At 31.2% G+C, this 16,393-nt stretch overlaps 2 protein-coding genes and 1 long non-coding RNA gene across 3 annotated transcripts; 1 reads left to right on the plus strand and 2 right to left on the minus strand.

Moving 5' to 3' along the window:
- Nucleotides 1-308: 308 nt before the first annotated feature.
- LOC127149019 (uncharacterized) lies at nt 309-1,111 on the minus strand. Its single transcript, XR_007820211.1, has 2 exons — nt 936-1,111; nt 309-817 (listed from the first exon to the last, which is right to left on the minus strand). It is a non-coding gene; the product is annotated as an uncharacterized LOC127149019 (long non-coding RNA).
- Nucleotides 1,112-2,247: 1,136 nt separating this feature from the next.
- Nucleotides 2,248-5,002, minus strand: LOC103503757 (uncharacterized). The gene is made up of 2 exons (XM_017048108.2): nt 4,534-5,002; nt 2,248-4,242 (listed from the first exon to the last, which is right to left on the minus strand). The coding sequence occupies exon 2, from the start codon at nt 3,990-3,992 to the stop codon at nt 2,739-2,741; it is 1,254 nt and encodes a 417-aa protein (XP_016903597.1). The 5' UTR covers nt 3,993-4,242; nt 4,534-5,002; the 3' UTR covers nt 2,248-2,738.
- Nucleotides 5,003-14,309: 9,307 nt separating this feature from the next.
- LOC103504016 (peroxidase 45-like) lies at nt 14,310-16,019 on the plus strand. The gene is made up of 4 exons (XM_008468439.3): nt 14,310-14,586; nt 14,691-14,888; nt 15,047-15,212; nt 15,302-16,019. The coding sequence occupies exons 1-4, from the start codon at nt 14,383-14,385 to the stop codon at nt 15,706-15,708; spliced, it is 975 nt and encodes a 324-aa protein (XP_008466661.3). The 5' UTR covers nt 14,310-14,382; the 3' UTR covers nt 15,709-16,019.
- The last annotated feature ends 374 nt before the right edge of the window (nt 16,020-16,393 follow it).

Here is a 16,393-nt window from a genome sequence, read left to right on the forward strand (position 1 = left end):
ATTTGTGTGAATTAGTTCAATTAATGCAGTCGATTAATTTATTGAAAATTGATTTTATTTTTTATGTTGATATCTAATCTCTATTGAGTTCATCATAAGTTTTCGACGGGTGAAATTAAAATTTAAATCTTTGTCAAATAATTATAAGACACAATTGCACACATAGTTGAGCAAAGAAGAGCACATAAACTAAAATTTTAGCATAGAAATGAGCTAGAGTTCAACCACGATGGAAATGGAGGATTAAACCATTAACTTTTAAAATTATAAAAGGTGACTTCAACTAAAGCCCGAGAGGTTTAATAAAATTTCCTTAAAAAAAAGGGTGCCTTCAACTTCTGAAAATTGAAAATGCTGAATAGACAACAAAATCATTGCAATGATAACAATAGACAAAGGTCCATAAACCAAATTGTAGAAAAAAAGTGAACCCATCAGAACAAGCTCGTTACATAGGGTCTCCTGCCAATCCAATTCAATACAATACTATCTCCCAAACTATGCACATTTTGGATAACGAACGGAATGGTCTCCATCTCCTATACGGGCATTGATTTACACATGGTTACAGAAATAGAACACTTGGGGCATGTACAAAGCCTATACAACTAGAAGCACATTAATATCCGAGATAATATTTTACAACGTGCATAGCTAGGTAAATATAGATATCAATTATCATTCCAAAGGTTGATGGTTTGATCATCTACCTCACAGTTATCGAATCCTGAGAAGTGTTCTTTTTTTTCTTTTAAGTGCTTTAGTAGTGTGGCTTCTACCTCATTTGAATATCTCATTGAGGAATCAAAGTCTGAAACTAAAGAGTGCATACAGGTCAATATAAACATTAGGTTTGTTCAGCTATCAAACAATCGAAAAAGCTTTCTCCAGCCCACAAACAAAACAAGGCACATTAACATCAGCAATCGACTTACACGAACAGAAAGTTTAGACATAGCTGAGTGAGTAAAATGAAACCAGAATTTGCTGCAAAAAGCAACATGATCATCCTGAAAATCACAAGCGAACATCACATATAAATGGGAATTAAGAAACAGGATAAAGCACAACAAGGATAGTATTGTTGGTCAATATCAAAATTTTCAAAGAATTCTGCATACCTTTAAAACAAGCATGCCACAGTTGGTATGAACAGCAAGGACAAAGACTGCAGTTTGATAATTTCGAAGTTCAGGATAACCAAGTTTTCAACAGATTATACCGAATCATGGATCATTCAGCAGTATAGTAGAAATTCTGACTTAATATGTTCATGTGTTCCCAAGCCCAAGAAAGATTTAAGGATTTCTTATTTCTTAATCAAAATCATATGAATAGTGTACTATCAAAAGTATAGACAGAAGTCGTATTCTGCAGGTATCCCTAGTTAATTTATTTCCCTAAACAAACTTTACATCTCCCAAAAGGAAAAAAAAATTCTTCAATGGTGAGAGTCAAAATACAGCTTTTGACATGATACGTAAGGAAGGAAAGATATTAGTCATATTGATATGCACTTAGCCACTTCACCTTGATTGCTTCTGAAATTCCTTCCCTTGTACATTACAGATTCTGAAGTTCATATAATACGACTCTACATATTCAGCTAAAAATGAAGAAAACATTTTACTGACAAGCCAAGCAATACCATAAGAAGAAATCGGTAAACCTATCAGAAGAAAACCAAATCAATAATCTGATGATGGCAAGGCACTCGTGATAAAATAACAGATACCCAACACCAGGTCAAACTTTCCACGATCAGTACAATGCTTAATAGTACTTTAAATGCAAATATATTTTTCAATCAAGACTCAAATCACATCTTACAAAACCCAAGCACCAGCACGTAGAAGTGTAGATTATCTGAGCAGGAAAGAAAAATTTTCTATTTCAAAAAGCGAGCAGGTACCTTTTGAGTTATTATGGCCTTCTGACTCTTGTCTACTTCAAACTTCAATCATGCCGTTAACCTTTAAGAAGAATTATCTGCATCCAATTGGCCATGGCACTTGTAGAACATTGATTTGTTCAGTAGCACGCAAGATATCTGGTTGCATTCACTTTGAAGTCAGGCTGTGCTGCTCCTGAGACTTGAACTTCCGACACATACACATTAACATTTATAGCTGGCATTATTCACATCGTGAAGGTGGGATTAAGAATAATTAATTTCAGTTTGAAGACAAGACCAAAATGATTATATATTGATTAATCATAGAGATGAACAGGGGAAAAACCACAACGTGCGTTGAAATGGATGTTAATTTGTTATTAATATTGAAATTCCAATAAATTCTCAGATTCTAAAGATACATACAGAGCACCTGAAGCTCTCACCCAGGTGATTCATCTTTCACCAAACTAAATGACAGTATCCCTGCAAAACTTTTTTGATTCTCTCAAAAATAAGTTACACGAAAAGCTAAGTTACATGGTAGTGGCAAATGGGGTGAAGAAGAATGCTAAAAATGCAACAGAACAACCTTTTATGGGCATTCTGGCTGAAAGCTCCCTCTTTCTTAGTCGGTTAATTCAACTTCCTCAATGGAGCAGGCAATAAAGTCACAATATTTTAGGATGGAAACTTGGAGCCTGAACCAAATGGGAGCGATCAAGTATACCCCAGCAAGAAGGTAAGAACGGGATGATATCCCAGGTAAATTTTAAACCCCCAACGATCAGAACGACCAGCCTTGAATGGCTGTAGAATAATAAATAAAACCTTTGCAAACTGCTTATTCCTCAAAGGCGCGCATAGAAATTTTCTCCAACAGCAAAGGCCAGTCTTCCCCAAGCTGCTTTGGATTGAGCTCCATAGCAACTTTGAAATCAAGCAATGACACCGAGCATTCTAAACTCTTTTCCTGCAAAACTTCGGATCGCCCATTGTTGTTCTGTACACGTAGGTGGTTAGTAGGCCACATGCCATTTAAGACCTTCCCTTGATTTTGTTGCTTCTGGATAGGGTGCCCTGAATGTTCAAATGTAGACCTTGCTCTCACTAACTCAAGGCAAGACTTTATCAATTGCTTCAGGTACACATCCAAAGTATTATTCAATATGTTAGGACATTCCATAGAAACGCCTTCAAGTCCTTGTGCAGATGCAATTTGCTCCATGCGTTTTCTCACCGTCTCTGAATCAGACAATCCAATACTGTCATAACAACTCAGAAAATCACTACTGCCACTACTGCTGACTGGCAAGGCCTTGCGTGCCCCACCTACGCTAGCTGAACAAAATGGAATACCAAGAGGTGGAAGTAGAGGACCTCTCAGGAATCTTAAGGGATCCGACTGTTCCACCTCCTCTCCTTCTTCAAGAATAGCTGCTTCTGTTGGATGTATCCTTGGTTTTTCTGATGGCCTTTGAACTGCTCCATCTATGTCATTTTCAGGTAGCTCAGCTACTGATTGGAGATACTGTACTGGTCTCTGATAGTCACACAAGGTTACATTACCATTCTCTGTAATGACTTTGCTGCTGCTATCTTCAGAGCCAGTTGATTGATACGAAAGACATGTGATTTTTCCATTTGGACCAAGCGGACTTGGCCTATCCCTAAACTTTCCACGTAAGACAGATCTACCCTTCCGTGGGGATACTGGAAGAACTCCATTTGGCCAAATTGGTTTACTCTGATTCTGATTTGGAAAGGCAGATCCAGTTTGTTCAGGGCCATCTTCCCTGCAAGGAGAGTTGGAAGCGTGTAACACAGATTGTGCATGTCCTGAAGCATTTATTGGTGGTGGGGTCTTGGCTACACAAGCATTCTTCAAAATTGACCTTATCAATTGATTGTGGAGCTGAATATTCTCCCTTCCAAGCACACGAACGCACACCTTATCAAATTCAACCTTGCTCATCTTCTGACCCAAGAATCTGCTCAAGAAGAAGAAGTACCGCTTGGACTTATCATTTCCAAGTTTTTTAACTATCTGAGCTTTCAAGTCACCTAAATCAATTCTGGAGCTGTGCTGAGGTTGCATTTCTCCAGAGGCCGGTTCGTTTCATACACTATAAACTGTAGCTCCAAACCCCAGTCACTAAAATTGAAGCTGAATTGTGGTATTGTACCAATACAAAAATCCCCCAGAATTTATACTTCCACGTCATTCAGAACAAATCAAGTCTAAAACGCCGCACCATTTGAAGGAATATATATATAAATATATTATATATACACACAAATATACATCATACGCGCACCAAGCAAAAAAGTGGGGGTTTTACAGCAGCCTGAAATCATAATTCAAGCAATGACTAAGTAACATTTAATTGGGTAAGGACTCCTCAATAAAAAAAAAACAAAGGCAACAAGCAATAAAACACAAACCCAGATCTATAGTCGCAAAAACCAAAACCCTAGAGATCAAAGAAGCTAAAATCACTAAACCCCAGAAAGAAAAAAAAGAGAAAAAAAGAAAAATCGAGGAAAGAAAGTTGTATTGATCATCGCGAAAAATCAAAGCCCTAACTTGAAATTGAAAAAAAAAACACAAAAACACAAAAAAAATGAAACCCACTTACCTGGAAGAAGAAAGGCAAAGGACGCGAATTGCAGAAGGAGAGTAAGAAATAGAAGAAACCCTTGTTCGTAAAAGGGAATTGGGGATGTGGGTTGAAGTTGGAAGTAGGAAATTGGAAGTAAAAATGATGGGAAGACCAGTAAAGTGGATGATGAGGAAAGTTGGAAAACAAAAGGGGGATTAATTGAAGAAGAAGAAGAAGAAGAAGAAGAAGAAGAAGAATGAAGTTATGTAAATGGAAGAAGAAGAAGAAGAAGAAGAAGAAGAAGAAGAAGAAGAAGATTGTATGTATGTATGTATGTTCGTTTTTGTGTGTATGTATGAATATGATTATGAAGAAGGTCTGACCTGAAGGAAACAAAGGGGAAAAGGAAAAAAAAAAAAAAAAGGAAAAGAAAAACTTAAACTTCGTTTTAGTTTTGGAAGAGAAGAATTGCAACCCAAAAAAAAAAAAAAAAAACCAAAGTTCAGTGATTGGGTCCCAATCCTCTCCCCCACCCAACCCTTCTTGGCTTTTTTTTTTTCCTTCTCCTTTCTTACAATATATATATATATATATATTCACACACATTGTATTAATTTTTCTTTTTAGATTTATCGTGATTACGTTTTCATGAGTTTGATATTAACATGAGAATCCGTATTTTAATTGTATGGTAGAAAAATGGATGAAATATAAATGAATAAGCAACAAAATGTTACTAATTTAGACATGATAAATAATAAACATCTTAACTACTTTAAAATTTGTATAATGTTCTTTTTAATAATTTTTTTAGAAATATCCATTTAAATTGACATTTTATCGATCTTATCAATTTTTTTTTTGTAAAATTGAGTGTTAGAATAAATACTTTAAATTTATATAATATTGATTAATCCAAGATCATTTATACCAAATTGTCAAGAATAAGTTACATGCAAGATTTCGTTGTCAATAATAAGTTGCATACATCTTTCATCTCCAAGTAATTAATGATGGCTATTGTCTTCCTCACTCAAAACCCTGAATGCCCTTAGTGGATCTTTCTATTGATGGGACAGAAGAAAAGGTGAGTGTTTATTGTTTTGGTATATTGGAACCATAGGCTTAAGGTTCTTTATATACTGTTCAATTAGGATCTCCATTAAATCTTAATCAATCTAGGAATAGGTTTCTACCCATTTAATGTGATAAATTATTAATTTATATACATAGCCCACACATACGTATTATTTAAATACGTCTAACAATTAGATATTAATATTTATGTTCGCATCAACATTTTAAATCTCACACGCATTTAATATATTCGAAAAATTGCAAGAAATACCATGGAGTATGAGTGTATATATTTATATACTTAATATATAGGGCAAATTGTGAAAATGATAGTGAAATATGTTGTATTTACGATTACACATTTAAAATTTGAACGGTAAAAATTGAGTTTAACTTGACCCTTAAATAATAAAAGTTGAAAATTGAACGTTTTAAGTGATAAGAAAATTAAACCCTCAAACGATAAAAAAATAAACCTTAAGTTTATACAATTGTTATAATTTTCTACAAATAAATTTTTTCTCACGTAATGATATAATTTTGCGTGATAAAATTTTGCAATTGAAAGTTTAAGATTGTAATTGCAAATATTATCGTATTTTGTGGTTTTTGCGATAAGTCTTAATATACAATATATATCATAAAAGTTAAAGGTGAGCATAATTTAGTTGACATTTAATTTGTATTAGTAACCTAGAGATCCATGGCTTGAATATTCCCGACACTAAAAAATCTATATTATAAAAAAAAGTTCATCAAAATTAAGTATCTAAAATTTAATGTGTAAGCATTTATTCTTCGTACGATATATGGTAATTAGTTTTTGGGTGGCTACATTGTTATAACTTTTAACGTACATAATCTATAGGAGGCAATAATGATCGATTTGTATTTTAAAGGAAAATAGCTCCTTCTACAAAGATAAAATTGGACACGTGTAAGCGTCCGTCACTCAATGCTTAAGTTAGCAAGTTTGAAGGAATAAAGAGTATTTGGTATTAGGTATAAAACTTACATATCCATTTACATTATTATCTGTCTTATTTATATATTTTGTTCCTTCTATTTCTTAAATGACAAAGATTATCGATCGGGTTGTATGTTTCTATATTTTTCTTGGATCGAGGTCGACCATCCTAACATTCTTACCTAATGCTTTTAGGGTTTCAACCATTCCTGAATAAGCTTATGCTAGACTCATTAATCCTAAGCCACTATTTACGAGCTTTGCCTCGACAAAGTCGAGGGTGTCCAGACCCATCTTTCTTTTGATCTTGTTCTCCTTTTCATTTGCTTTTTGTTGATTGCACAGTGGTCTAAAATCCACCAGCATTATGTACAATAACAAATTTGTTAATGTACGTATCTGAGTTCATAGAATAAATTATTATGAAACTGGACGTACAATGACTAAATTTCATGAAGTTTCAAACACTAATCAACTTTTTTTTGTTTTTTTTTTTGTTTCTAGCTCTTTGAATGTTGGAAAAATGTTAAATAGAGGTACCTCTTAAACTTAAATATACGTGTTAAATATATGTTTAATCTTCTAATTTGTATTACTAATTCTTGAACATAAATTCTAAGAAAGCATAGAATAAATCATAAACTATTTAATCCAAATTAAGATTTTAAAAAAAGTTGGTTATGAATAACAAAATATTTGAAATCATTTATAAAATATAATTAAAAAAATTAAAAAGACTACGAAGAATTTTGCTTTATTTTATAAATAATTTTCATATTTTGGTATTTTGGAAAATTCACATTTTAAAAACCTATTAAACAATTCAATAACTAAGAGCCTCCATATATCTTCTAATAACTAACTTTGTGTTATAAAAGATTTCCAATTATGGAAATAATTTTTTCTTTGTCTTATGCAATTCCTCTATTTCTTATTTATAAAATAAACAAGTCCTCTCCAATTAATTATCTATAAACTATTTGTCAAAGTAATAATAAATATGAAATTTTTTATTTAAAAAAAGTAATAAATATGAAACTAAAAAAAATGTTGGAATAGTCCATTTCTTACTTACACCAAAAACTAATTTGGATCATGTTTTAAGGTTAAATTATATACATAAAAAAAACATATTCTTGAATATTATATTTGTTTTAAAAAAATAATAAATGTATTATTGATAATGAGGGTTCATCACGATGAATAATAATCAAACTTAATAACCTAACCAAATTTATTATAGTAAAAATAATTATCTGCCTAGTGTAAATTTAGGGTTTTTTCTTTTAAATATAATAAATTGGCAAATATTTAAATTGTATAGGACATTTTTGAAAACTAAAGAAAGCTACAGGTCCACAATGAAAAATATCAAAAAAATGTCTTAGTCAACAAGCGATTAATCGACCATATGCGCGTGTAATTCTTCTTCTAAACAATCATGATATGTGCTCGTGTATCCAACACGAGTGTGTAGTTCTTCTTAACGACGGAAACAATGCTTCAAATATAAACGAATGAAAAATGGCTTCAAATTTAAATGACCGTATTGACCATGCTAAATGATCATGTTGACTAGGTTAGCAATCATTTATATCATATCAAAGTGATATTTAAACGATCTTTGATATTCTGGAGGAGAAGCCGTAAGAAAAAAAAAAAAAGAGAAAATGAGAAAAAAAAAAGAAAGAAAGAAAAAGAAGTTGAATAAAAATATGAAAAAAAAAATAGAAGAAGAATTGAAGAAATCTGGAAGAGAAGATGAATAAATCGCAAAGAAAAAGAAGAAAGAGAAGTGACGAAGTGTCCGCAATATCAAGGACAAATATAGAATTTATGAAAAAAAATTATTCACTTCGTAGACATTTTGATTTTGTTATACGAACCGTAAATATTTCGATGTTTTCTTATATATTTATAAAAATTAACCATAAATTTAAGTATATTCTTAGTGGATAAATAATTAAAAATAAATAAAAGTAAATTTAAAGTTAGCAAATAAACTTCTTATGATTTATGTTATTATTAAAGACATTTTGTTGCTTATCTTTTATGTTTTATAATTTTTTTATAATATATTGGAAATGTTGATTTACCTTTCACATCGACAACAAGCTTACGAACGTTGTGAAAAATTGTAGTTACAACCAATTTCTTGTAATAAAAAGATAAACAATAGGTTATTTAATATGTTTTTATTATAAATCAATTTAAAAACATAGATTTAACTTATTTTATCTACCCAAAAAGGTGTTTTAAACACCAATTAATGAACCAAATATTTTGGAAAAGAAATTATTAATTTTATTAAAGTTGCTTTGATTCTATAGACTGTTTTAGATATAACAATAAAAAAAATGACAATAAAGTTTTTTTTTTTATCAATAAAAAAAATATGTATTAAAGGGAAGTATGTTTTATTAATTAAGCTCTGCTTCTCAACCATATTAACTGTCCTCTCTAGTGGCCATTTTTTGGTAACTTAGTTTCTTTTTTTCTTGTTTTAGCCTTTCTATGGAAGCAATTTGAATAACAAACAGTGGTTTCTTACATTTTAATAACTTTTGTTTATTAAAACTAAATTTCAAAACGCAAATATAAAATTTTAAGATTATCACTTATGTCTTTGTTACTATATTTTGATTTTTTTAAAAAATATTTGAAATTGTGTTTATAAAGTTTACATTTGAATTTAGCATAATTTCGAAAAACGTAGTGATGAAAATAAGGGCTTGTCTGCCTAATTTCTACTAACAACGTGGTAATTTTGAAGAATCAAACCTTGTTTAGCAAGCGTTGAACATTATAGTTTCCCTTGGTGTTTTTCTCTCTTTGTTAACAAGTAATATTTATCGTTAGGACTTTATTCTTCGGCCTTCATCTTCTGAATTGTATTTTTGGTAGTATGTGTACATGTAAGTGATGACGCATGAACAATTAGAGATGTCTATTTATCCCACAGGGCTCTCTTTGAAATAAAAAAGAAAAAAGAAGAGAATCTCTGATTGGACGAAGAATTTGGAGAAATTTGTTATGTTGACTACACTAAGATGGGAGCGAGAACCTGATCCTGGGTTAACTCCCCTTGCAAAGAATTTGATAAGGATGTTGATTGAAATGTAGGCGGGGATGGAAAAGCTTCCCGATTTCCTCCCACCCACCTCATCGACATCTTTATAAAGTATATGAGGTAGCCGTCTAAGCAAAAGGAATTCGTATGTTTTACTGTTGGCAATAAAAAAAAAAAATCTTTCTCCGCGATCAATTTTTCTTTGACAATAAGCTTTTTTTTTTTTTAAGGTTTTGAATACGGAGAATTTTTAAGGGTTCAAAATTAAATTAAAAAAGAAACTCTTGTTTTTAAAATTAAATCTAAGAAAATTTTAATTGGTCAAATTGTTTATTTTTTTCTTTTGGAAAAACGGTTGAATGGTATTAACAAACATGATTTGCACGTGATTTTAATTTAAAGTTACCCCTCCAAAGTTGAAGTTGAAGTTCCTCGTTCGACTCCCCACCGGCTGGGCCTAAATTGGAAAGGCCGTTTTAATTGGGCCCATTCGAAAGCTGGACAAATGGGCCCAATTATAAGATGCTGGGCCTCGGATGATCAAACTGAAAAGTTTGGGTTGTAAAATTTGAGCCCATTTTGGACACAATAGATGCCCAAATACAGGCCCATTAAGTTGACCTGAATAACAATGGAACACCTAAAGTAGGTTTAACGTAAAACTTGTCGTCATTTTTGCAAGAGAAACTAAAAGAAACAAAAATTCTTATAGTGCTACACCATCTTCTATCATTCTAAAAATTGATAGTTGAACTAAAAAAATGAACGGAAATAAACATACAAAGCGCAAAATTTGCTTAAATTACGTAACACTTCAACGAAAACGAATAAAGTAGTGGAATGAGAATTATATAATTTCATTAAAACTACTTGAGGAAGGATTTCCCTCTGTTATAATCAGAACGTACGGACAATATATTAAAGATCCATACTATCCTTCATAGACAATTAATTGGAGGTTTAGAAAAACAACGACGAGTGAAAGGATTTGTGAGCGCGAGTGAGAATTAGGGAGTGACCCGAACTAGGATGAGAGAAAGAGTGAAAAGTAATGCAAGCGCAACTCGCAAAGTGAGAAAGTGAAAGAGTGAAGAGTTCTTAGTGCATGAGAGACTGAGAAGAAGTGTGAGTGAACGCAAGAGACAGTGCTAGTGCAAGTGTTAGTGAAGGAGGAGGAAGGGATCCAGCGTACGAAAATACTATCGAATAGATAATCTTAATCTTATACTACTAAAATCACAAGAGAGTATAATGAGAATAATATGCATATTCTTAATGTGTTTTGACAATGACAGATAATGAATTGGAGTAAATGACATTAACCAACATAAATTCAGGCCATGTTTGCTAATTTTTAATCAATATTGTCGATAATTGTAATGAATTTAATGTATCAATTATAACAGGTCTCAATCGTAAAAATTCATTTCTTTGATTATATTTACTATTAACTGATACAATTTTTTTTTAAGGAAAAACATAATGGAATAGATATAACTAAAGGAATGGACTTTTTATATCTCTAATTAATTAAAATATGGTTAATTAAACAATATGTTATATGAATTGAAACTTTTTATATCTCTAATTAATTAAAACATGGTTAATTAAATAATATGTTATATGAATTGAAACACATCTCCATGTTTATTTACTTAATTCAAATTTTTATATTTTAAAAAGTGTGCACTCAAAATTAAAATTAAAAAAGTGCACAATTTTTAAAAATAAACAAAAAAAATTCAAATTCCAATTTAGAAATATATATAACGAAGAAAAGCCCATAAACCTTCTTAAGATAACAATACTTTTCAAACAAAATCTATCGCTACTTTATTTAATTAGATGATATTATCGAATATCTCTATTGGTATTGATGACTAATACTAATAAAAATTATTAATATCAATATTATTTACATATGGTTATGGTTCGAGATGGAATGAGTAAATACTAAAACGTCGGTAAAAAAGATGTTGTGGATCCCACGTACCTTTCATTCATCCGCAATGGAATTTACATTTCATTATCATTAATTAAACGTTTGACATAATTAACTAAGTGTGACATTTTTCCCTTTTTTCTCTTCAACACCTTTTTCTTTTTCCTTTTTCACCTTCAATCATGTCAAACTCAAACCTTGACATCCTACTAGTACTCAACCTTCTTTCTTTTTTCCATAAAGTTTATTTATTTAGAAGGATTGTGTCGGCTTAATGAAGGACCAAAATTATAGTGTACAAAGAAGATAGTGTGAGTCTCGGTCTTACAAACAAAACTATTTGTTAAGGTGTGGTATAAGTATACCCCACCGTAATAATTTTCTTTTAATTGGATAAGATACTTAAGTGCATTTCAAGATGCATCTATCTTTGTGTATATTCTCTCTCGTCACTCTCATCAAATAAATAATTACGACATTTTATAGATAAATTGGTTAGATGGACGAAGGGGTGATGCGTATTTTTCTTTCTAATTTAATTCAATTTATGTAAAAATATTTAAGTATATCATTCTTTTCGATCTATTTAAATTACTTTATTTTTAAATCATAAAATATTTTGTATATTGAAGGAAGGATAAGAACACTTTTTGACACGTATTTAAAATTTAAATTTAATTAGTTGATACTATTAGTTTGTTAACTTTCGTTTTTCAAAAAGGATAAAAAAAGCATAACATTATTATCTTTTCTTACTTGAAAATTATCAATTTTGATTTTTTTTTTAATCTCAGAAACACATTCTAAGAAAAAAAAATACTTAGAAGCTAACAAAAGAGCCATCTTATAGTAATCTAGAATACGATGATACGTATTTTTGTCAAATGTCAAAATATCGTGTTTAACTAGCTTCACTAACCCTAGAATACGATGAACTTATATATATTTTAGTTAAATAATAGACATGATGTCACACCCTAATTTCTATCCTTTTAATCGAGAGTATATACTTTATTCCTATCAAGCATAATCTATACGAACAACTAGCTAACAAATTTGCCACTTCGTAAATTGATATATAAAATGTTAGTCCACTAACTTTATGAATCGATAAAATGACCATTGTACCATGACTCGTTTAGTGGAATAATATGGATGAAATTATAATTAATTTTAATTAAGAGAGCACTTCCATCACAATACAATGGGGTTTATATATATATATATATATGTTTTTTTTTCTCACAATAATATTATTATTTATTGTTAATTGATTCTTTTTCTTTTTGTCTTTTATAAACAAAAAGGGTTTATTTTGAAAATGGTCCACCAAAGTTTTTCATTTACTTAAATTACTTTTATTAGGAACTATTTCACTTTGGAGCTGTCCCCATTCTAAGTGCTTTTAATTAGCTAAAGCAAAAAAGAAAAAAAAAATCACCTAATAGAGTATGAAAAGTGACATTAAAAGATGCTTTTTTACTCACATGCAATGCACACACAAGATCTAAAAATGAACAAACCACATTGGCAAACACATATGATTTTAATGTGGTCGGTGTACTTTTAATTTATATAACTATTTATAAATACAATCTTAGTTTTTCCATTTATACGTACTCTCAAACTTTCGATTGTACGAACAGAACTGAACTCACAAACTTGTTCAAGTGTGATATTGGAGCGTCAAATTTATAAACAATTATGACAATAGTAACAGATTTTCTTGGGATAATCGTAAATATAACAATCTTAGGAGATATACGACAATGCAAAAGAATTTACTAACGTAGTAAAATTTAGATTAAACTCTTAAAGTCTATTAGTGATCGATTATATTGCTAATAAGAGTTTGTTAGTGATAGAGTCAATTACCTGTAGGTTTCAATTAGTGATAAAATTTATCATTTATACATTTTACTACGGTTGAAGTTCTTGAAACATATATTGATATACACTTCGTTATTAGTCCTAAAAGTACTACACATTATTGCAATTACCCTTAGTTTTATCTTTTGAACACTCGATTTCTACAATTACGTCTAGTTTTAACATTTATATAAGTTTGAGGGTTCAATTTATCCGATTAAAAGTTTGAGTGTACAATTATAATTTTTTTTTTTTTTGCCATTAACCACTATCTCCCTAATTTTGAGAGAGAGATTCCATTTTATAGTCATTTTGGAGGGGTTTTTTTCCCTTTATTTATTCTTTTTCAAATTTCATAAAATTAACAAACCCTAAATAGAGAGGAAGTGCTTTTTTTTCTTCCCAATTTTATCAAAATTACTAGCTCTACAATGGAGAGAAAGCCTTTTATATATATATATATATATATATATATCATATTCCTTTTTTTTTTCAATTTGATCATATCCACTTTTGATACATTTTTCCCCAAGAGAGAATAGGTAGAGTAAATTAATTGAAGGCTAAACTATACATTTAAATGACAACTCAAAAAGACACTAAATAGGCATAAAAGTAAAAGGGTCGCCCACATGGAATATCAAATAAAAACAAAAGGGAAAACTTAAACAACTATTTCTCTTCGTGAAACTTCGAAAACCTATCGTAATCAACATAATTCAACTAACATATCAAATGTATGTAATGGTAATTCAAATATTAATCTTAAAAAAATGACAGGTTAAAGTTGTATTAAAAAAAGGTAAAGTTAAAAAGTTAACTGATTAATTTTTGTTTTCTTTTTTTCACATTTGTGGAAAGGAGAAGTAGCCAAAGGGGACCTCTGTTTTGCCTCTTTCTCTCAAATTATATAACCATAAACCAATCATTACAATTTTTTTTGAAACAGTTCACATCAAAATGAAGATCCAAATCTTTCTTTTTCTTCTTCTTCTTCTTCTTCATTCAATTTGCTGTTTTGCTCAACTTCACCTCAATTTTTATCAAAACTCATGTCCAAATGTTGAGTCCATTGTTAGAGCTGCAGTGAAACAGAAATTTGAACAAACTTTTGTCACTGCCCCTGCCACTCTAAGGCTCTTCTTTCATGATTGTTTTGTTAGGGTATTCCTAAATTCCTCTTTCTTGTTTCTTTTATGAGAATTCTTTTAGATTTTGATGGATTTGAGGATGTTCTTTCTTTTTGTTTGTTTTTCTTTTTGAGACAGGGTTGTGATGCTTCTGTGTTGATTCAAACAAATAACCATACTTCTGAGAAAGATAATGCAGAGAATCTTTCACTCGCTGGAGACGGTTTCGACACCGTGATCAAAGCTAAGGCTGCCGTTGATAGCGTCCCAGGATGTAAGAATAAGGTTTCTTGTGCTGACATTTTGGCTTTGGCTACTAGAGATGTTGTAGCTTTGGTAAGCAACTTCTGAATCTCGAACCACTTGGTGTCACAAGCCAGTTCTATAGAGCAAAAAGCTTTTCTTTTAGTTATGTTGCTTGGTGTGTTTGTCCATGTAGAATCATGAATTGTTCATTCAGTAGTTGGATTTAGGGAGTTGTTGTTATCTTGCAGACGGGAGGACCGTCATATGCCGTGGAGTTAGGAAGACGAGACGGGCGAATCTCGACAAGAAAGAGTGTTCGACATCATCTTCCTAAGCCTGATTTTGGATTAAATCAACTCAATGCTATGTTTGCTAAACATGGTCTAACTCAAACAGACATGATTGCTCTCTCAGGTAAGAGAGAGCTTTGAAGAATTTTGGAAAAGGTAAAATACAATTGGATTCTAGTTTTGATGAATTTGTATTGTCGTTTTTCTTTTTAGGTGCACATACAATCGGATTCTCACATTGCAAGCACTTCTCCAAAAGGCTATACAGTTTCCACAGCAAAAACAGAATAGACCCGACGTTTAATCCAACGTACGCCGACGAGCTCAAGAGGGAATGCCCAAGAAATGTCGACCAGAGAATTGCGGTCGACATGGACTTAATGTCGTCGTTCACATTCGACAACATGTACTTTAAGAATCTGCAGATGGGAAAAGGATTGTTCACGTCAGACCAAGTGCTGTTCACAGATCCAAGATCAAGAAAAACAGTCAACTTATTTGCTTCCAACAATACAGCTTTTGAGCAAGCTTTTGTAGTTGCAATGACAAAGCTTGGGAGAGTTGGAGTCAAAACAAAAAACCAAGGAGAGATCAGAATCGATTGTGCATCAGTGAACTAAAAGAAAATCACCTTTCTTGTAACGGTCAACAATAAATTTGTACAATGTACGGATAACCCATTTGTGTAGGCATTGATGCAAAATGATCAAATCCTAAAGAACGAATGAAAAACTAATCTTTTGCTGATGTCACAGACCACTAGCGCATTATGGATGTTCCTTTCATTGTGTTAAGGCTATCACTGTTTTGCGATGAAGGTCGGCTTTCATTTTGTTTTCAAAATTGAGTCATTCTGTATTAACACCGTTGGTATTAGGTCATTCGTACAAAATCTCCATCAATAGATTGTAACAAAAAGAATTTGTTCTGTTTTTTCGTTTTGCGAACCGGTTTAATACCTTTTTCCTTTTCTCTTGTTTGGACAAGGTGAGGGACATTGGAAAGTATTATGGCTTAGATATTAAAGGGATCTTTCTTACAATTGTTTTTCTCAATGAAGTTCAAAAAAGAAGAGCTATCACTATCAACAGAGAACCATAATTGCTTTGCCTTAGAAGCAGACAACTCCTATGTCTTAATGATATAAACTGTATTAAAAAGGAACAAGAAAAGAGTTTTATTCTATCACTTTTTCCCCCCTTAAGTAACTATTCTAATAGTTTAAATATTCAATTCAATGTTATATTTCTAATTAAAATTTCTATATCATCTCTTATGCTTTCAATTCTCTAGAAATTCGATTCC

Source organism: Cucumis melo, chromosome 4 (genome assembly GCF_025177605.1).
Source record: "Cucumis melo cultivar AY chromosome 4, USDA_Cmelo_AY_1.0, whole genome shotgun sequence".
Lineage (NCBI taxonomy): Eukaryota > Viridiplantae > Streptophyta > Magnoliopsida > Cucurbitales > Cucurbitaceae > Cucumis > Cucumis melo.